The following is a 21,602-nucleotide window of genomic DNA, read 5'->3' as shown; positions in this document are numbered from 1 at the left end:
GTCTATATTTATGTTCTGATATTAGACTCGACTAATTTACGAACGGTCGCCCAATCATTGGATTCTGCATAGTCTATAATAACTATTCCACAGCCAGCTCCGAGATCGTTATGAAAGTCAGAGGTTGAGATTGCTGTGGACACTCTCTGTGGCCAGCACTGAGGGTTCCAGAAATTCGACCCTGAGCAGTAGTTTAAAAACAATTTAGGTTCGCTGGTATCTGTGGAATTATAATCTTTGGCACGATTGAGATGTTGACTAATATAGTCCCTCTTCTTTGCAATATCTTCAGGAGCCATGACTTCACACCAATCTTGCACAGCCAAATCACCTTGATTATCTTCGGTAGTATTATATTTCCACCAGGCTGCTTCTATACCAAACTGTCCTTTACGATTATCATCGGGAACGCCGAATCGTCGGAAAAGAACTGCTTTGCCTCTGACATCGCCTGCCTTTGGGATTTGATCACTGAGAAACCACCTCGAGTGGCTCGGATTAATATACCTTTCCCAGATGATATTGGCGAAATCATCTTTGTCAAAACCGAAAGGACCCTCGGCTTTAATCGAAACAAAAACCGTCTCACTGGGGTGTTCTTGCAAAAATGAGTATACATCAACAAGAGTATCTTGCAGTTTGGCAGGGAATGGTAGCTTCACAGGAAAGTTCCCATGGATCACTTGCAAGTCGTCGGGTCCTGACCCAAAGGCTGCTCCGCAACCTGTGAAAAACGGGGCTGCCACTCGAATGTCCAAAAATCGAACGCCATGAAGAAGCTGGTCACTGATTGATGAGCCCTGACATTGTACCGAAGGAAGTGTGAGATAGCAAGCTGCACTATTATGGGTACCTGGAAGCGCTATTTTGGCCAGAGAAAGTTCATCTGGCAGTTTCTGCATCCAATTAGCCAAATCGGAATCGGCAAGATTCATCGTGATTAATTCGGGCACCAACAGGTAGCAGCAGTGGGGTGATAGGGACGTGAATGGCCTCTTTTATTGCTTGTTTAGTACGACAGATGATCCTGCAATAAGCACCTGCTAATAAACCTCCACTTGAATTGTTATAATGTTCCAATTAATAGTAGCATGGCATTTGGATTTCATGCCACAGTTGCTAAAACATTTATCCAGGCACCGCCTCTAAATCAAAGTTCAAGAATCAGAGTTTTCAATCTGCAGACAACATTCACATACCGCAAGGAACCGCATGCACTCCAGATGTGTGTCTCACCTCATCTTTCCAAAACACACTACAATTAACCGTTAAATTCAGCTGCTAATATATCGCTGGTAGAAGACGGGTCCGGGATATAAACAGTGGACTTGAGCATGTGTGAGAAATCTCTTTTTGTCCTCTGTAGCTTCCGGCGGCTGGGGATCTGCCCCAGACCCCCGTAGCTCCTCTCGCCATGCTCAAGTCGTACTTATTCGGCCCCATTCAAAACACGTGAATCAATGAATCAATGAATTAACGAGATGGTTTGCTCGTACTAACCTGGATGTTAGGAGTAATGTAAAATCAGTTCGAATGGCTGGACTCGTAATTGACCATGTTAAGAACTGGAAAACGCAGCGTCACACCCTGAAATGCCGTCGGCTCAAAAGTCGTACAAATATGCCGATCCATACATCGGAGACGTAAACCAAACTATACCGCCGATCCCAATCCAAAAGTGCTTCATAAGACTCCCCAAGAAATGTAATTTCTTATGTCTATATTCACGTGTACCGTTGATAATGTGGTGGGATTACGGAGCCCGTGGATGCCAAGTACAACCCTTATTAAGAAATCCGGGGAGACGGGTAAAAGCACCACCGTTCACTTGTATAGTCAGCAGCCAACACTTCTAAATGATGTCATCCGAATATTCGTTGACAGAGTAGAATTTCGGTCAGGTCCGACCCGTCTGTAACGTAGCGGACCGATAACTCCCGTGAAGGATCTGGGCATTTCCAGGTCCTGCCGCATCTTCATCGCTCTACAACGCAGCATCGGACAGGCGTTGTAGAAGATCCAGCTTATATAATTTGTCTTGGCGTTTTATATTTCACAGGAACAAGGCTGGGTTAGGCAGTGGGATTATACACCAATATGCACGTCTCGGAAGACTATAGTGCGCTACACGGAAAAACTCACATTGCCCCACATCTTCGTTCAACAACATATAAAGCCTGCATATTGCATCGTAGCTCAGAAGTTTAAATTCATATAATATTCATTAATTACTCTCTCGATCAAACAAAGTGGAAAGTGAAAAATGGTTATCAAGGTTGGAATTGTTGGTACTGGTGTAAGTAATACTTTAGAGAGCTAATTATAGCCAAATTTTTTTGCATTCTATTTGAGATGTTCGGTTTAACTGAAAAGTTATTCGATCTTTTAGGGATTCTTTGTTCCAAACTGATTATGATGTCATGACAATTAAAGTATAAGTGTCTAACATGACTTTAGATCTTTGCCTCAGATTCTCATCTGCCTGCTATTCAAAAGATTAGCGACTTAAAACTCAATGGTGCTTATAACCGTACTAAGTCCAAGGCTGAGACTTTTGCCGAAAATGCCAAGTTGCCCAAGGAAAGAGTTTTCGATGACATTGATAAAATCTTCAACGATCCTGAAATTGATGCTGTTGATGTCCTTGTACCTGTTCAATTCAACAGGGCAATGATTGAAAAGGCTATTGCTGCCAAGAAGCCCATTTCTATTGAGAAGCCTATCTCCTCTAACGTTGCTGATGCTCGTGAGATTGTTAAGCTTGCCAATTCTACTGATATCCCTGTTTTCATTCTTGAGAACTTCGTTTATCACAACAGTGTTGCCAAGTTAAAGCAGCTCTTACCTAAGATCGGTGAGGTTGTCACTTTCACATACCAAAGCACTGGACCATTCACACCTTCGAAATACCATAGCACTAGCTGGAGACAAAAGCCCGAGCACGTTGGTGGTTACATCTCCGATGGTGGTGTACATCAATTGGCTGTTCTTACTGAAGTCCTTGGTGAGGTCGAATCTGTCTCAGGCAGAACTACCCAGCTCCGCGAGGTTTCCGGTGATGTTGATACTTTAAACTCTTTGTTCAACCTCAAGTCTGGCAAGTTCGGTACCTTTATTTATGGTTCATACTTCGGTGCTACTGAGAAGCTTACTCGTTTCACCATTTTCGGTACTGATGGATCTCTCATTTTTGAAACTCGTCCTGGTCAAACTGCTACCGTTCTTCTCCGTGAGGGACAAGGTGGTGATGTTGAGCCTGCTCTATTCAAGCTTGAGGCTGATGATATCAATGGTGTCCACAGTGAGTTTGAGAACTTTGCTGAGGCAGTCAAGGCCAAGGATAAGTCGTTGCTCAAGGTCACTCCTGCTAAGGCCTTCCACCATTTCGCTATCATTGCAGCTGCTGTTGAGTCTGCTCAAAAGGGTGGTGCTCTTACTCCTGTTGCCACTGTTTAAGCATATGATGTATTATTAAATTGATGAACTTTTATTATTAAGATTGGCTACACAGAGCTATTGTCAGCCAAAAATTGAACAAAAAAAAAATTAAAAACAATAAATAGCATTAAAATATTAAAATCTATCGTGGAGCGAGGCTGTGGTGTTTGTCTTTTTAAGATCTCCTAGAGCCCAACGAACAGCAGTACAGGCACCTGCCGCAATGATACTGACGCCTAGGATAGCAACCATGACCATGTTACTATCACGGTAGCCTCTAGCAGCATCCGCAGGCCAGCCTGAATAAAGAGCATAACATGTTGTAACAGATCCCAAGTTACCTAGGCCCGAAACAAGAGCAGCTGATGCTGCTGTACCCAAATCGCCGTGGCGAGGACCAAAGATTTCTGCTGCCCATGTCATGCAAATTGGTACAGTAGGACCCAGTCCAAACCCAGAAATTAGCAAACCTCCATATCTGCTCCAGGGACCGGGTGCGTATGTTGTCACGAGCAAACCCGTAATAATAATCAAGGTTGCAAACGAGAAAACAATACCACGATGTCTAGAGTATTTGTCCGAAAATGGTGTGATTAGAAGAATGGCTGCAAGATCAAACAGCCAAATTGGTGCCACCAGCAACGAGAGGTCAATTGAAGAGAGATTTGGATTGATGTTGTTTATGATTGTTGAAGCAAATACCGCTAGACCATATCCTGCGCCTACCACACCAAAATACATCATGATCAAAGGCCAGATTCTGACATCTTTGAAAACTTTCCAAAGCTCAGATAATCCCCAGACAGGAGGCTTGCTATAACTGGCAGCCATGTCTCTTGCGTGTAATTCTCTCTCTTCTGGGGTAAGAACGTTCGATCCGTCTTTGATAGCAGCAGTCAAGAATCGCAAAATTCTGTTCTTAAAACGGCCGTCTTCATTTCCAAATGCCAAAGGTCTTCCTGGAAGCCACCAATTAAGAGAAATACCAACACAAATAGTAACGACTCCATAAACCAAGAACATCCACTGGTATCCAAAGAGTCCTCTCATACCGTCCATTTTCTGGAATCCTGCCGAGACAAGACCAGCTACAGCTGCTGACAATTGTGCAGCAGTAAAATAGTAGCCAATTCTGCGAGCTTTACGGCGGTTAGGATACCAAAGTGAAATGAAGTAAGCCATACCAGGCCAACATCCAGCTACACAGCTTCCTGCGAAGAATCGAGCAGCAGTCAGGCCACTGGCCGAAGTTATAGCAGGAAAGCATGCATATACCAAACCAACTGAGATGACAATACGAGACATCCAGGCCTGAGGAGCAACCCGAGTCATTATTAGGTTCATAGGGACATCAAAAACAATGAATCCCACAAAGTTTAGCGCAGTAGCCAGAGATACATCATTAGGACTGAGTTTAAGTGCCTGGATAACTGAATGGCCCTGTTCCATATTCATGGTAAGAGCTACACCATACGCCGAGTCAGCAAACGACGTTAAGAAATATAATGTAAATAAAGCAGGCAAGATGCGAAAGTCTATTTTCCTGTAAATTTTATCCAGCTTTTTCTGTTCGAGCTCGCTAAACTCAAATGACTCCTCCTGCCCAGTTACCGTCTGATACGTCTGTATCTTACTGTCAAAGACAGCGACATCTTCGCTTGAAATGGACTTGGATGGGGAATCCATACTTCACTAATATTCCCAAAAATAAAGCTGCTCTATAAAAGTTGTCAGTTAGCAGATCGGGGCGATATAACCTATTTATATGGGCTGCATGCATGGCTTGAAAAATGACTCCTAGTCAACATTGAAAATCTGCAGCGACTGAACGTCCTGAGTCACAAAGCGATCGACATGAGTCCCAACGACTCAACGCCGACTTGTCCCCGCATATTTGCCGCCAAGAACCGTCTGTATCTCGAATTAGCTAATTTTGTCTTTGGCAAACGGAATAATCTCGGCTGCGAGTTCTTTTTGCTAGACTATATAAATATAAATGCTTAACACTAATAGCCTAGATCCACAGTCAACAGTAAACCGTAGAAGGCAGTCCTTCGCTTGAGACAGAGCTTATGTCTGTTTAACCTTCTACCCGGACTACTATAGCAAACTATAACAAAGTTATTGAAATTAAAGGGAATAAATAAACTGCATACAATATACTTTCTTCTGTTAGCTGAGCATTATGTTTGCCTTCCACTCCCGTAAAATAGACCACCATTCAGCATTGGGCACATTAGCCTCACGACGTTTCCACACTTCTGAAATAACCTTGAGAGCTGTATAATATGTGCCAAGTCCTTCAACGGTCATTCTATCCAAGATGGCATTGAATCGAGCCATGTCTGAGGAGTTGGTCGTTTCACATGCAGCCATAAAAACTGGGAATAATAGTGGAATAATAAGGGGCTCCGGGTGAGTCATATTAATTTGATGCATTTTTTCAAGGTGGTCAAGAACAGCCAAGACGTGGGATCTCAATGCGGATGGGTTCACATCGCGAGCGAGACGATAGTGATATATAATTAATGCTTGATGGAAAGCTAATGTATGATGGTTGAGGGCCTCTTTTACTTGACCAGTAAAGTTTGTTGTTTTGTTGATGTCATATCGAGCTTGCCAATTGACCAGAGCCGATTCGAGTTCTTTGCACTTGTATGTAAGGGAGAGCGGAAATGGCTCGTTCTTGCTTCGGTAATACAATCCTTGACGAGATTGTTTACATGCCTCGTGGAAAAGAATTATAAGCGAGTCAGGGATGCCGTATAAAGATTGAGTGGACACAAGCTCTTTAGCATAGAACTCGTCAGAAAGAGACTGTGCATTCACATTGCTATATTGATGCCAATATTCTTGGAATTGAGATGGATCCCTCATATAAGACAAGCTCGACTGCGAATAAAGTGGCTGTGATGCAGGTGATGTCATTGTACTATTAGCCACACTATTTTTTGGTCTAGGTGTCAATTCGAGATCTTCCAAACGCAGCTCCATCCACTCGTCATTATACCGGTCATCTTCATCCTCGTCGTCTGCAAATCCAAATACACTATCAGGATCAACGACTGTAGCACGTTGCAGTAGCGTCAAAAATCCTGAGATCCTTTGCAAAATCATTGCTTTACGAGAAGTCAACTTCCTCGTTTTGTGACGGAGCCTTACAATACTCTGACATGCAGCAAGATGGATCTGACAGTCAGCCATACCTCCCCAAATAACATCGATTGTGACCATTGATAGTACAGCCGTCACGACATCTTTGTATTTCTGCGTCATTAAATCATCAACTAGACATTTGCTAAGCCATTTGTAAGCCTCACTCTTGAGACGAAGACCAAGACTAAGGTAATGCTGTCTAGCATCTGACTCGGCGCTGAATTTCCGCTGAATGTGGAAAGCGCTGACTGCCAAAAGAGCATGTAAAAGAGCATTACGAGCTGCACTGGTTTGTCCCTTGCCAATAATATCACCAATAGCACTATAAGCTCTAGGAAGATATATAGTACGCCAGGGGTTCTTGGGATGTGCTACCACTGTCATTATTTTAATGACATTTTGGTCGTAGTAATCAAGTAAATACTGAGCTTGAGGGGAAAATGCAAACAAAGGACCCTTTGGCAAAGCTGCGCTTGGAGTACCAGGAAGGATATATTTCAATTGTCCTTGATTATGGTTCAGACCATTCGACAAAGGGATAAACAGAAGAGGAGCTTGGGAATTGTTCGTAGTGATTCTATTTCCAGTTCCAGTCGTACTACTTCCATTCGGATTATTACTTTTGTTGGAGAGGTTAGGAATTGTAGAATGGAGCTGTTGAAGTTGTTGCTCAATCGAGTTGCCATCCAAGGACAAATTTGCTGCACCAGCGTTGATAATACCTCCGTTATGAGGGTTGGCTTCTCCATCAACCTGGGAGCCCGCATCTTCCTTCTTACCAAGAGCTTGAGTAACTCCCCCATCAAGACCATCCAAATCATACATATTTGAAGGTATGTCAAAGTATCCAGAGGTGAAAATATCATCATTTGGAAATGACAACAAAGTACTTAATTCTTCATGCAAAGCTTCATATTCAGCCTTTTCGCTTGGAATATACGGCAGAATATGTGCCTTTGCTTCTCCTCCCTGTGCCTGGGTGAAACTTGAAAAACTTTCTGCGATGCTGTCACCAACACTGTCTGCAGGAGAATCTTCAATATGAGTAGAGCCGGCCAATTCAGCTATCTCTTCTTTAGACTGAGCTTTCCTCAATGCCGCATCTCCAGCTGCTACTAGTGACGCTGCTGTCCCTGTTAGAAGGGCGATATCATCATCTAACTTCAGGTTGACATTAGCATTATTGGCACTGACAGGAGTGCTTCCAGCGCTATCCAAATGACCCAAACTGAATCTATGGGATGATTGTGGAGTCCCAGTGGTCTGTCCAGAAACATCATTATCGGCTTCATTAAGTTTCTGTCTCTGAACAGCTCGGTCACTGGCAGATCGTTCCAGAGTGTCTCGTTTTCGGCCCCTTCGTGCTCTGTGATGCTTTACCCCTTCAAACACACCAAACGGACCTAATACAACCGTTTCGTCTCCTGCGAATGATGGTGAATGAAGTTTGGCCAACACAGAGTCCATTTCATCATATGTATCATAAATCATATGTTTAGGATAGTCGACAAAATCTAGGTAGGTGTTAGTTAGATGTCCTCTTATCCGGCAACACCTGGAACTTCTCGTCGCTCAACTTGAGACCTAGAATCTAGCGTGAGTACTTACCAACATTCCGTCGCTGGACATTTTCACCATCGTCGTCCTCATCCTTCCCAGTTGACCATCTTAACTTGATAGTATATCCCTCGCATTCAATATTAGACTTTATACACCGGTTACATTGCGGCCTCTGCAAGTCACATTTAATCTTTCTCGTTCTACAGGTCCAGCATCCTGTGAAAGTCTTGGTTCTCAGCAATGGAGCCATTCTCGAATTAAAAAAAAAAAATGTAAATGGATTCGGTTCAGTAGTGAGTCAACAGATCAGCACGTGGTAGATTGAAAACTAAACTTGAAAGAAAGTAAATCCTCCGAGCCAGTGTCAAAACAAATCAAGGAATAGATACAATAACAACAAGAATTAAACTTGTAATTTCTTGAATCCAGTATTAAATAATGAAATAAAAAAAGTCCTTTAATTGATCTTTTTGGTTCCGCTAACTTATATGTCTAAGCCAGTACCACCAATCATAATGCGAAAATGATTTACTATTCTCTGTATGTTGCTTTACTTTCCACAACAGTACCTGAAAATGGTCTACGATTTCTAGTCTTTAGACAGGATATTAGCTGAAACTGAACCTTTAGTTTACAAACAGTTGATGGTGATTAAAGATAGATGTATTTGATATCTGCACGGCAATTTTAAGACTGGAGATGATATTTGCAGTTTCCTAACCTTTACCCTGTAATTTATTGTACGGCTCATGAAACCGCAGGTTTCGACTGCAGGAAAAACGGTACTGATGCAGAAATGTGGGGAGGCCTAAACATATGAAGGAGATTAACATTATAACACCTTAGATACTGGGATTCTAGCAAAAGCCACCAAAATTAACATGAAGTCCAGTTCTTCCTTTTGCAGTATGAGCCAGAGCTAACATTCTGATAGAAGCGGATCACTAGGTCTCTGAAATCATACAAAAACAGTAGTAAGATGCTCTTTCGCAGTTCACCTGAAATAGAAGAATCTCAAAAAAATAGGCGGTGGTATTGAACAGTAAGTATTCGAACCCTTTCTAATTATATTTCATGAAGATTGAGCCTATGAAACGAATTAACGTTATTCTCTCCCAGTCCTCGTGCATGAGATAATAAACAAACTTCGCCGATCGCTGCATAGGTACTGTAACCTTAAAGCGAGTGAAATCTGAAATACTGCAGTCAAGGACTTTTTAAATTCTGTAGATTCTGTCAAATGGGAAAACTATCAGTTTACTGTTTTGCATCGTGTGCATCAAATATAACTGGATTTTAAAATGAACATGCACGTGTACTTCGCTGGTTTGCAAGAATAGTACTACTGGTATATGATCTATATAGAGAACATTTAGTAACAGTTAAAGTAATTATTATTAATTTTATTTTTTTTGCTCCATTTTCGGTCATAGCATCGACTCGAGCGAAGCGAGAGGAGCAGCGGGGTCTGGGGCGGAGCCCCAGCCGCCGGAGGCATTAGACAGAACCCATAAATGCAAATAAATAGATATAATACAGCGACTACACCAGTCGTCCGTCGTCGGACCAGTCGTTTTTGCGTTTTCGTTCCCGGTATTTCATTGCTCCTCTTCCTTTCAGAATGATATCTGGTTCCGGATTCTGTCTAGAAGGAGGGCGATACACGGGCTCTTCATAGCGTCGAGACCTTTCTTGGCGTGAACGGTCATATCGATCCCGGGTGTCACGCCGATTATCGCTACGTTCCCTCTCACGGTAAGAAGAACCACCATGCCGCTCGTCACTATCTCTATCTGGTACATCGTTTCTACGCTTCCTACGTTCAGGACTCCTGTTTCGGTCGCGGTGATGACTGCGATGGTGTCGGTGATGCTCTCTATCATGATGTCGATGTTCATCATCTGAATGACGGGAGCTGTGATGTCTTCGATGATGGCGTCTTGGTGATCTGGATCTGGATCTGGATCTGGATCTAGACTGTAATTCACGGGATTTACTTCTTTCTTCTTTCCTTTGGCTGTTGTTTTCTTCTTCTGTTACCGCACTAGTACCGGCACTAACAGGTTTCGGCCGAAACCTGAGTCGTCCACATCTCGTTATAAGAACACTGTCTTCTTCTAATGGTCTGTCGTTATCGTCTACCACAATCTGCTCAAGGTCAATCAAGCTTTCCAGTCCACGAACAACTCTGCCAAACACAGTTGATTCATTTTTCAACCATGGCGTAGGACACAGCTAAAAATCAGTTAGAATCTTCCCTATCATTGTCCGCTTAAACTTCTACTCACCGTTATAAAAAACTGACTGGTGTTGGTGTTCGGACCCGTGTTAGCCATACAAACGTATCCTGGCTCGTCCAGAGGACACCAGCCCAAGTTCTCATCTTCGAATGGATGACCATATATCGAAACTCCACCGGTACCATCGCCGGCGGTGATATCTCCCATCTGGACCAGATATTCGGGGGCAACTATCCTGTGGACCGGACTCCCTGTATAGCAGAGCTTCACGCCAGTAGCGTCATCTATTCCTTTCTCCCCTGTACAGAGAGCTTTGAAACTACATTACGTCTCGTTAGTGAACGGTTCGAGTACCGTACTGGGGTGGTAGATGCCTCCGGCGGCTGGGGCTCCGCCCCAGACCCTGGTTGCTCCTCGAGCAAAGCTCGAGGAGAGCGTACAGGGTCCACTGGTGCTGAATAAGGCTGGAAATGGGTTCAAGTTCGGACCATCTCCAGCCAGCTTCTGACATGAATCCTGCCAGACGCTCTATCGCGAATAATCTTGCGACTTACTTTTCGACAGCTTTCGGCGCTTTGTCATCGAAGAGTTCGACAATGATTCGACTCGAAGCCACTGGCGAGTCGATATCCAAGAAAACCCGTGAACGGTTTGCCATTCCCCTTCCTCGATATTCAGAATACTACCAGAATTGTCAGACCTGCAGGGGTCAAATCCTTCGCATATACATATATATATATGTACATAAATATCCATTACAGCTAAGAGGACACTTATTGCTTTATCGAATCACTTACTTCAGCTACTCCATAAATCAGAGATACTGAATATCTTGACGCTCTATCTCACTCAATATACGTGATTCAAAGTGTAAATAGAGATTTTACTTCTGGGACAGTTTGAATTCAAGGAGCAGAATTCATTGTCAGCGTGAGAACCAGCGATTGAGACTCTGGTTTAGATCTAGTGAGCAGTGATCTCTCTGGCTTGTAAACCCACAAGATGGAGCAGTTACTGACTTTATATCGTGCCAGTGGCGATAATATCAACCCAACCATTATTGTGGATCTAATAAACCGAAGTCTGGCTTTGCCCGGTGTTTACACACTAGTTGAATTTGATGATTTGATTCGAGCACGAGTGGAGTCTAGTGCCAATCTCAAGGCTGATAGGTCTATCGCGAACCATCTCGAGCTATTAGATATATTCGTTTACGGAACATGGGCAGAATATATTGGCAAATCAGATACCTTGCCAAAATTAACCAAGCCACAGGCCACGAAATTGAAGCAATTGAGTCTGGCAATCCTAGGTGCTTCATCAAATGTTCTTAGTTTCGATACAATTGCCAAGCAGCTTGATTTAAGCGAGTCGGAGATTGAAAAGTTCCTTATTGATTGTATTTACAGTGATGTCTGTGTCGGGCTGATTGATAGTAAGAATCGTAGATTTGAAATCAAGTCAGTGATTGCAAGAGATGTAAGTAGCCAAAGGCTGGCAGAGCTAGAATCTCTTCTAGATAAACATATTCAGCAGACTAGCTATATCATATCCGAAAACAAAACGGCTGCTTCTCTTTTAAAAGAGCAGGCTGGAGAACGACATATCCAAGTGCAAGACTATCGAAAAGGAGTGGCCAATGCGTTTCCTAAGTCCACCACACATGGCCGTGGACCATCTTTTTGACCACTTGATCTATCTTATCACGGCTAAATATGACAGCCTCTAATATTGTGTATAGCCTAGAACTTATTTATTTTCATGTCTCCCATTTTTTAATTTGTCACCTCAACTTTTGTTACTTGGTGAGCGGGTTTTGCCGTTCAGGGCAGAGCCCCGTCTCTCGCAACTCTGTGATCCAACAGAACAGCACTAGTTATTGGGGTTCATATTAATCTATAAACCAAAATGTAGCAAAATTAAATGCAAAAATGTTATCTATACCTAGGAGTCCGGTAACGATAAATGATCAACTTTCCGATTTTATTTCCGAAGAAGTTACAGGAGTGACTTGATCCTGCGGAGGAGCATTAGTAGGAGGAGAGGTAGTACTAGGAGGACCCACCTTTGCCAGCTTGATGCACATCCGTCGATGGAAATAGACACAGCACAGCGATGTAACTACTACCCAAATAAAGAGAATTGGAAGTGCTCTATAGAGCACCCGAACACGGCCACCTGACCAGATATCAGTCATTACTGAATATGCTTCGTAGCCAGGTAGGGCATAGGCCCACCGGTAGAAACCAGGATTAATATCAAAAGGAGAAACAGTACTGGTGACATTGATATGAATAAATGTCACCAACACAAGCGGCATATACAAGAGTGGTAAAAAACATGAAACGGCATATAAGAATAGATGATAGACCAGAGTAACTAGCCAGATGACCATCCAAGTCAAAACAAATTGATTAGCGTTAACACTCCATGACTCTCGAAAAGCCCAATAATAGCCTGCTACAGTGAGACCACAAAAGAAAGTAGACACAATGGCAAACAAGAATCGCATTACAGCTAGTCGTTGCCAACTCATTGTTTTGTACAAACCTAGATTCAGAGCCATAATATGAGGACCAAGAACCATGAAGAATTGTTGCAATATCATCATTGCGACAGATATGCTGTTATAGAGCATTCTTGGACCTTGAAGCATAGGTTGCAGGTTATGATCACTGGCTCCAATAGGATTCAAAAGAGTCTGCAAAGCAGCTTCGTCTCCTTGCTTTAAAGATTGGATCATTTTGGCACCGTAAAGTTTATTAAAAGCAGCTTTGCTCTGGGTAACAAGAGTGGTCATACTATTACCGATAACCATGTCAGCAAATACCGGGTACCGGACTTCATCCCAAATGTACACTATGGCATTTGCAGGTTTATACATAGCGGCAGCCGATCCACCATTAGTGATAGCATCAGTTAATTGATTCGAGACATTAACATTGGTGTAAATGGCACCCCAGTAGTGGCCATTGACAACTTCTTGTTCAATGAGAGAAGGAGACGAATTAAATACACTTGCATTAACAAAGTGTAGAGTAGGGAAGTTGGGCGATTGGAGCTGTTTGTAGGCCTGTAGTAAACTATCAGCAATCAGACCATTGTCCATGTTTACAGCCAGAATGTTGAAGCTGTGGAATCGAGTTGAATCACGATACAACGATCCATACAGATATGATAGATTCCCCAGAAAGAGCAGCAGTAGAACGAACAAGATAATGGCCATTCGAACGACCAAAGGGTGAAACTCGATCATTGTGAGCACTTATTGCGATCTCTAACAACTCTTAATGACACACACTGAGATGGAGTTTCGTTGCCTCGTACAAGACTACTGGTACTACCTAGAAAGCAATTACATATAGAACAGTGTAATTCAATTATATATTGTCCACCGAGGGGATATATCTGCTGGAGGATCATCGACCCCAAGTACCAGAAACTGAGTTAGTAATGCTAATGGCCGTGATGCCCGTGTACGGATAAACCGAATCTAGGTTGAGACAGGATAAGTCGGCTTCTATACCTCATTAGGTATAGAAACATCAAGCTAAATATGTTGACGATTAAAGCCATATGGCAATGATGCAAGACGCGGCTAACGGAGTTTCACTATTGCCGACATTTCATAGCGGCAGAACAGCCGCAGATTCAGCGTCAACGTCATCCTTTTTTTAATATCCAATTAACAGGCATTTATTTAGTCTAATTATCTCTATAGAAAAGTGAAAACAACCAACAAGACTTTAGCAAACTATCAGAAACAAAAAACGACAAATACCAGTTGCGGCAACAGTTGCTGGAACTAACTCAATCTCGCCGTTACCGGCGCGGTACTAACTTATTACAGACAATCTAGACAATCTGCTGCAGGGCCTAACGGCGTGGATGTGGAGGAGTCAGCAGCGTCATTTTCTTAAGTGAAACAAGATAAGTGACAATTTGACAGGAAATGGAACCGGCGACTCCGAATCGAACTCTATTTTGGCAAAAGTAAAGTCCAGGACACTGTAACCTTTAGCGGGGCATGACCGACGATACGCATCCGACACTCGATCCGATGTCCGACACATAAACCCAAATTTCGAGCCTATCTTTCACCCACACGGCCATCATCTATTTCCGATAGAAGATCAATAACGACCCCGACTCGAGCGAAGCGAGAGGAGCCGCGGGGTCTGGGGCGGAGCCCCAGCCGCCGGAGGCAGACCAGCCCGTCCCCCCAGTCAGGACCCACTCTGGGACCCAGATCGAAGTTTTACAAAAAAGAAGAAAGAAAGAAATAAGTTATGTTTTATTTACGAGGACGGAGAACGTGACGGGTTGTTTAAGCGTTCCAGACCTTGCCAATGGTAGCAGTGAGACCGATGTCATTGGTCTCATACTCATAAAGACCGTACAGACTGAGAGCAGTGCCTCCATATAAAGCGTAGATAGCCAAGTTGTGAAGCTTGCCGTAGACACGTTTGGGGATATAATCAATGATGCAGGATTCGAGACCAAGATGGACATGGACCAGCAGTAGCGAGCCCAGAGTGGCATCAAGAACAGGAGTCAATGAGCCAGTAGCAAGAGGAGCAATGACCAAAGGAGCCATTCCAACAGCCACAAGTCTCTCAAAAGACCAGTGATAAGAACCATGGCTGGGGCTAGGAGGAGGCAGCTTAACAGGGTCGTTCACAGTACCCTGAATGTATCCTGGAGGTTGAGGAATGGTTCCCAAAAATCTCTGAGTTCTGAGACTAGAAGCACCACTAACAGTGCTCAAAACTGAACGGCGAGTAGCCACCGAGGCCAGCGACAGGGGTTGTCTAAGAATTGTGCTTCTGAACATCTGACATCCTGTTAGCCATGATCCACTTGAAATGCGGGGTCGGATCCAGTCTGGGATCACAAACCCGGTATTTTTCTGTATAACAGAAGTTTGCGAGAATGGCGGAGCGACGATTGAGAACATGCCTCCGGCGGCTGGGGCGCTGCCCCAGACCCCGTTGTGCTCGCTTCGCGAGCAGGCTCGGAGTGTACCCGGGCAGGGCAGGGCACCCTTGACGACGCCCGACTCGAGCGAAGCGAGAGGAGCTCGGGGGTCTGGGGTGCAACCCCAGCCGCCGGAGGCACCGTCTGACCCCCGAAAAAAGCCCGTTAACACTTACATTTGATGTGAGATGGAGTAATGTCGACAGAGGGAGATAACCGTGAAGATGAGAAAACGATGATATATGTCTGGGGGCCGCATCAGAAGCGTGACTTTGGTGCAGCGGAGGGCGGGCCAATAAGAGTGCAGCAATTGGGAGTTTTCTTGTCAGGCAGCGAAAAGGGCCCGGGAGAACAGGATTAGGCACGGCTGGCAGGATGGGCTGGAGTGGGAGGTTGAAAAATAAGTCGACTTCTGCTTCACCGACCAATAACAACTAACGTTGACAAACAGGAACCACGGAACTTTGTAGCCAACAGAAATATCGCAGAGAACGAATTGACACATCGATTGTAGCTTTGTTGTAGAGTTATTGTCAATCGGTTGTTGTTTTTTCTTGGTTAATTTTCGTCGACTCAAAATATTATCTAGGTCCGGGTTATATTACAGTTACAGTACAGGAAAAAAAAATGTCTGCTATCTTGAGAGCATCTGCTTCGGCTAGATTGGTGGCTAATGCTGCTGGTCGTCGTGTTGGTGGACCTTCTTCGATTCTTCGTAGAGGTGTTCAAACCTTTTCTGTCGAGTATCCTAAGACCAAGACCACGACTCTTCCCAATGGCTTGACCGTTGCTACCGAGTCGTCTCCTTTGGCCCAGACCGCCACTGTTGGTGTTTGGATTGATGCTGGATCTCGTGCTGAACATGAATACAACAATGGTACTGCTCATTTCTTGGAACACTTGGCTTTCAAGGGTACTACCAGTCGTTCTCAACAGCAATTGGAGTTGGAGATTGAGAACTTGGGTGCTCACTTGAACGCTTACACTTCGCGTGAGAACACTGTTTTCTATGCTAAGGCTTTGAAAGATGATGTCCCCAAATCGGTTGAGATTCTCTCTGATATTCTTCAAAACTCGAAGCTTGAGGAACAAGCTATCGAGCGTGAAAGAGATGTGATCATCCGTGAATCAGAGGAGGTTGACAAGCAATACGAAGAAGTTGTCTTCGACCATTTACATGCTGTTGCCTTCCAGGGTCAACCTTTAGGTAGAACCATTCTCGGTCCTAGAGAAAACATTTTGGAAATCTCCAAGACCGAGCTTTCCAACTATATCAAGTACAACTACAAGGCTGACCGTATGGTTTTGGCTGGTGCTGGTGCCGTTGACCACGACGCTCTTGTCAAATTGGCTGAGAAGCACTTTGCTGGCCTTCCTACTTCTGGCAAGATCTCTGCTCCTGGTACCGGATCCAAGGCTGCCAATGATATCCCCAAGTTTGTTGGTTCTGAGGTGCGTATCCGTGACGATACCTTGCCAGTTGCTCACATTGCCATTGCCGTTGAGGGTGTTTCATGGTCCAGTCCCGATTACTACACTGCCCTTGTTGCCCAAGCTATCATTGGTAACTGGGACCGTGCTCAAGGTTCGGCTTTCAACCAATCGTCCAAGTTGAGTGCCATTGTTTCGCAAAACCACTTGGCCAACTCATACCTTTCTTTCTCGACCTCGTACTCAGATACCGGTTTGTGGGGTATCTACTTGACCACCGAGAACAAGACCCAAATCGACGACTTGGTCCACTTTACTCTTAAGGAATGGAACCGATTATCCATCTCAGTCAGTGACGCCGAGGTTGAGAGAGCCAAGTCCCAACTCAAGGCCTCTCTATTGCTGTCATTAGACTCGACCACTGCCGTTGCCGAGGACATCGGCCGCCAAATCATCACCACCGGCCGCCGCCAATCTCCTCAAGAGGTCGAGCGCAACGTGTCCAAGGTCACCGTCAACGACGTCAAGCAATGGGCCCAAAAGTACTTGTACGACAAGGACATCGCCATCGCCGCCCTCGGCCCCATCGAAGGCTTGCTCGACTACCAAAGAATCAGAAACGACATGAGCATGATGAGATGGTAATCGTCCTGCCCCTAGAGCTGCAAAAATTCCCCTCCTCTGTCATGTAGAATTAATCTAAATCCAAGCATAATATTCACTACTCTGTGGTCCGGACCGGCCTCCGGCGGCTGGGGCTCTGCCCCAGACCCCGTGGCTCCTCTCGCTGCGCTCGAGTCGTTTTTCGGGAGTTCAACAAATATATAAAACCGTGGGCCCGACTCCCGACTCGAGCGAAGCGAGAGGAGCCACGGGGTCTGGGGCAGAGCCCCAGCCGCCGGAGGCAGCGTGGCACTGGCACGTACAAAAATTAGATGTGCATTGATAATGTGATCATAAGGTCATACTGTACATGTCATCGTCATCGTCGCCGGCATCGGCATCGTCGTCGTCGTCGTCGATTTGGATGTTGGCAAAGATGGACTCGGTGGGGGTGCGTTTCATGATTTCTGGTGGTTTGAAGTAGCTGCCGATTTTCTCGATCCATCGCAGCCGTTTTTCCAGCAGCGGTTTATAGCTGGGAGGTTTTTCTGGTCCTGATGAGTTGGGTGTCGAGCCGCCAGCTGAGTTGCTGAGATTGGCTGCAAACCCCTTTTTCTTTTTGCCTTTTGGCATGTTGCGCATTCGCTTGGCATACGCTTGGTCCACCTGTTTGTCGAGATCTTCCAGGATCTGTGTGTACTCCTGGTACGCCATTTGCTCTTGCACTATGGGCAGCAGTATTCGTTTACAGGCCTGGTTGATTTTGGTCACTTGTCGGAACTTCTTTTGCAGTTTACGTATTTCATAGCAGATTTCGTCGTCTTCAGTGCCATTGGCCCAGTACATCTCGAAACTAGCTTCGTCGTCATCAGCAATAGCTGCAACTGTCGTCGACGATCCATTGGCAGCGTTACCAGCAGATCCATTTGTCTCACTAGTCCCATTCAACCGTTTCTTGTTCTTGTCTTCCTTGCGGAGCAGGTTCACGTCTAAAATACCCACATATCGAAACTCACGCTTAAGCCGGTCGTCCAGGTCCACATAGTCGGCTTTGACATTGGTGTATTTAGCAGGCTCGATTAATGAGCTGGCTGGTTTAGATGGCGTAGCATTCAATGAAGTGGCCGTTGATGTAGCTATGGTTGTCAGTGTGGTATTGGCAGAAGCTGGTGCTGAAACTAATGCTGATGGTGACGACGTAGTAGTCGAGTTATTAGTCACAGTGTCGTCTTCAGATTTGATTTTTGGCTCGTCTTCTTCCTTGACTTCGGTATCATACTCTCCTGGTTCTCGTAATAATGCTGATAATAAACGTGAAGCTAATGGACCAAGTGATACTTTTGGGAATGGAGCATCCAGAGTGTCTTCATTAATGGCCTCTGACGAGCCTGATCCTTTAAACAATGCTTTTTCGAAACTGCCGGACGGTGGCGGAGACAACGAATAGGTATTTGCAATTTGACCGTCTTCGTCAGCCCATGTATCCGAATATAGAGGACCAAGTGGTGGAATCAGGTATGGTGAAGCAATGGATCGTGTGTATGTACCATCCAACCCAACTGATTTGTGTTTCAAAAACGAGATATCCTCTTCTGTAAGGGGCCTAAAAAAAGGCTCGATGAATGTCGCAAATGTCGAGAATTGCACTTGATTCGCCGGTTTGGCTCGTGTAAAGTCTTCATCTGGGATCTCTCCTGGTAGCAGATCTTTTAAATTCGATTCAGGAAAAGATGCAACGCCATATTTCTTCCTCAAAACTTCGACATCGTTCACAGGATTCCCCTCTGAGTCTACAGTGATAGACTCGTCAAACAGTTTCAACGCGGCAATTGAAGAAGCTTGAATCTCTGCAAAATCAGTTGCTGAATGCCGTGGTGTACCTGGATCATAGTAATTTTTGGATACAGGAGCCAGTTTCAAAGGAGGAGTTTCTGGTTCATTTTTGGTATGTGTTCTTTCATCCGAACTACTGCCGTCGGAACTTCCAGCTGCCCTGGATCTAGCCATGACTTCATCAGCAAGAGGAAGGTCAGGTTCGGAATCCACTGACTCAGCTCGCTTAATATCGCTTCTGGAAATCCCACCATTTGTCTTGTCAGAGTCTTCATCTTTCTTTCTATTACTATCAGCATGATCATCATCTTCGTCGACGCCCATAGCATCGTCAGCTGTCGACTTGGCTGACTTGCCAGATCTTTTCACTGTCGCACCAGACTCGTCGTCTTCTCTTTTGACTTTACTTATACTCGAACTGCTGTCATCCCTTCGGTCAGGTTCGTTGCTCTTTTCTCTACTATCTGTTGTAGTTTCAACCCCGGCAGAGGTGCTAATATCGTCTTCGACATCAACAGCCTCGCCATTCTCCCGCTTGATCTTTTTCTTCCGTCGTAGTCGCTCTTCCTCGACAATATCACCAATACGCTTGACTTTTGCCAATTCTTCGTTACACGTGGCCAGTCGGTTTTCAATATGAGTCAACAAAGTGCCAATATCAGCCTGAATACGCGTTTGCTCATTGGCTCCAGGGACTGATTGCAGAGACGAACTGACTTCTCCACCTGAGAGAGCAAATTCGGCCTGCAAATTTGCATACAGCTCAGCTACCGAGCCCATGTCGATATATGACCAGTTATTAGACCGACTAACCTTGACATTCGCCGACGAGCCAACGTTTGACGCATTATTGTTGCGAGAGCCTCTCCCTCGGCCCTTGGTAACCGTCATCTCTCCCCTCGTTATTCTGTTATCCTCAGAACTCAGATCACCTCGTCACCTCTTCAGCCCTACTTGATTTCTAAAACACAGGTATCGGAAGATCGTAGATTGCTGTCCAAAATTAATTATTCCTCACAAATGTCCAGTCTTGTGCAACAAACTGCCATCAGCCATGCACCAAAACTAACACGAATATATCACGTGCAGCGAATTGCTCTACCTGATTCTCCGTGATGTATCTGATACGTCCACACGTAACACAACCCAAACTCGACTTCGTTTGCGGAAACTGTAGCCAATTCCGACGTTCTTGTGCAAACCGACCCGGATCCTGGTTCCAGTGATGACGCTCGTACATACTCAATCTCAACATCAGTCGTGAAATATCCACATGCACCTAACAGCACGGCGCTATCTCTCGGGGGTTGGGGTTACGGAGAGCTCAGGGGGGGGAGGGTCGCGCTGCTCCGGCGGCTGGGGCTCCGCCCCAGACCCCGTTGCTTCTCTCTCTTCGCTCGAGTCGGGCGTGGGGGGAATGGACTAAGCAGGGGATTCGGTGGCAGGGGTCCAGAAACGACTCCTTGCTGAGAATTGAACTCCGCGAGTCTCCGCGACGCCGCTCCGCGAAGCGGAGTACAACGGGTCCGGGCGGAGCCCGGCCGCCGGAGGCAAAAAACCGCCCCTCCCAGCAATCCTTTTCCCCAGAGAAAAGAGCAGGTGCCAGAAAAAACGACCCCGTGGACGCTGGTGATAGTATGCTAGGCGTGGTCTGAGCAGCCTCCTGTTAGAAGTCGATGGCTGTGCAGTTTTGCAGGGTAGCCAGCTTCGGTTAGGAGACGGTTAGTGGGTAGTTTTAGATTGAATAACCGATTTTCTTGGCCGGGAGTAGACGCAGGGTCTGCAGCAGGTACAGTGCAGAGGGAGCGGATCGGCCAAGTGTCGACGTTGTTTGGAGGTCGTGCTGCAAAGCCATGTGGCACAGCGGGCAGCTGAACTGAGTATATTGGAGACCCACTAGAACGAGTCCGGTGAAACAGTGCTCTAATCGGTCGCTAGTTCAGATGCTCGTGAGGTCTATGGATTGGGGCTATGCAGGTGTCTGCACGATAAGCTCTGATAAGGCTGATCACAGGTGCATAGACGAGCGGGCTGTGATAGAGTTTAGTACAACTAACGTTGTTGCTTGTTTAACGTAGAAGTATATCTATCTCATATCCATGAAAGTAAAAGCTACTTTGTTTTTTGTGTTTGATTTTTTTTGTGTTTTGGTTTCAATCTCTAACCTGAATATTTTCGAGATATTTCGAGCCGACCAAGACCTGCTTCTGAGTTGTGCTTTGTTGCTGCCATGAACCAGGTGCCTCCTCCATTGTACTCAACAGTGTCAGGGGCCGCAACCCAAAGGTCGGTTCTAAGTTTAACATTACAGGAGATCCTGAATCTCCGAGATGAGTCGAAAACCTGCTACAAACTGAAATCATA

General features: G+C 45.1%; 9 protein-coding genes across 9 annotated transcripts; 3 read left to right on the top strand and 6 right to left on the bottom strand.

Annotated features, from left to right (window-relative positions):
• Nucleotides 1-8: 8 nt before the first annotated feature.
• On the bottom strand, nt 9-935 carry AWJ20_1356 (uncharacterized protein; the record flags this gene model as incomplete). The annotated part of the gene is made up of 1 exon (XM_018878229.1): nt 9-935. The coding sequence occupies one exon, from the start codon at nt 933-935 to the stop codon at nt 9-11; it is 927 nt and encodes a 308-aa protein (XP_018735554.1).
• Nucleotides 936-2,670: 1,735 nt separating this feature from the next.
• AWJ20_1355 (uncharacterized protein) lies at nt 2,671-3,456 on the top strand (the record flags this gene model as incomplete). The annotated part of the gene is made up of 1 exon (XM_018878228.1): nt 2,671-3,456. One exon carries the CDS (start codon nt 2,671-2,673, stop codon nt 3,454-3,456), a length of 786 nt encoding a protein of 261 aa, XP_018735553.1.
• A 117-nt stretch (nt 3,457-3,573) lies between these two features.
• On the bottom strand, nt 3,574-5,124 carry AWJ20_1354 (uncharacterized protein; the record flags this gene model as incomplete). The annotated part of the gene is made up of 1 exon (XM_018878227.1): nt 3,574-5,124. The coding sequence occupies one exon, from the start codon at nt 5,122-5,124 to the stop codon at nt 3,574-3,576; it is 1,551 nt and encodes a 516-aa protein (XP_018735552.1).
• A 486-nt stretch (nt 5,125-5,610) lies between these two features.
• Nucleotides 5,611-8,085, bottom strand: ARG81 (Arg81p; the record flags this gene model as incomplete). Its single annotated transcript, XM_018878226.1, has 1 exon — nt 5,611-8,085. One exon carries the CDS (start codon nt 8,083-8,085, stop codon nt 5,611-5,613), a length of 2,475 nt encoding a protein of 824 aa, XP_018735551.1.
• Nucleotides 8,086-11,396: 3,311 nt separating this feature from the next.
• Nucleotides 11,397-12,080, top strand: AWJ20_1352 (uncharacterized protein; the record flags this gene model as incomplete). The annotated part of the gene is made up of 1 exon (XM_018878225.1): nt 11,397-12,080. The coding sequence occupies one exon, from the start codon at nt 11,397-11,399 to the stop codon at nt 12,078-12,080; it is 684 nt and encodes a 227-aa protein (XP_018735550.1).
• A 283-nt stretch (nt 12,081-12,363) lies between these two features.
• AWJ20_1351 (uncharacterized protein) lies at nt 12,364-13,503 on the bottom strand (the record flags this gene model as incomplete). Its single annotated transcript, XM_018878224.1, has 1 exon — nt 12,364-13,503. The coding sequence occupies one exon, from the start codon at nt 13,501-13,503 to the stop codon at nt 12,364-12,366; it is 1,140 nt and encodes a 379-aa protein (XP_018735549.1).
• Nucleotides 13,504-14,721: 1,218 nt separating this feature from the next.
• Nucleotides 14,722-15,351, bottom strand: SHH4 (the record flags this gene model as incomplete). Its single annotated transcript, XM_018878223.1, has 1 exon — nt 14,722-15,351. The coding sequence occupies one exon, from the start codon at nt 15,349-15,351 to the stop codon at nt 14,722-14,724; it is 630 nt and encodes a 209-aa protein (XP_018735548.1).
• A 647-nt stretch (nt 15,352-15,998) lies between these two features.
• Nucleotides 15,999-17,447, top strand: MAS1 (Mas1p; the record flags this gene model as incomplete). Its single annotated transcript, XM_018878221.1, has 1 exon — nt 15,999-17,447. One exon carries the CDS (start codon nt 15,999-16,001, stop codon nt 17,445-17,447), a length of 1,449 nt encoding a protein of 482 aa, XP_018735547.1.
• A 309-nt stretch (nt 17,448-17,756) lies between these two features.
• Nucleotides 17,757-20,129, bottom strand: NGG1 (histone acetyltransferase NGG1; the record flags this gene model as incomplete). The annotated part of the gene is made up of 1 exon (XM_018878220.1): nt 17,757-20,129. One exon carries the CDS (start codon nt 20,127-20,129, stop codon nt 17,757-17,759), a length of 2,373 nt encoding a protein of 790 aa, XP_018735546.1.
• Between the last annotated feature and the right edge of the window lie 1,473 nt (nt 20,130-21,602).

Source organism: Sugiyamaella lignohabitans, chromosome A (genome assembly GCF_001640025.1).
Source record: "Sugiyamaella lignohabitans strain CBS 10342 chromosome A, complete sequence".
Lineage (NCBI taxonomy): Eukaryota > Fungi > Ascomycota > Dipodascomycetes > Dipodascales > Trichomonascaceae > Sugiyamaella > Sugiyamaella lignohabitans.
The sequence above is the reverse complement of the archived record's forward strand: the minus strand, read 5'-3'. Positions and strand labels throughout refer to the sequence as shown.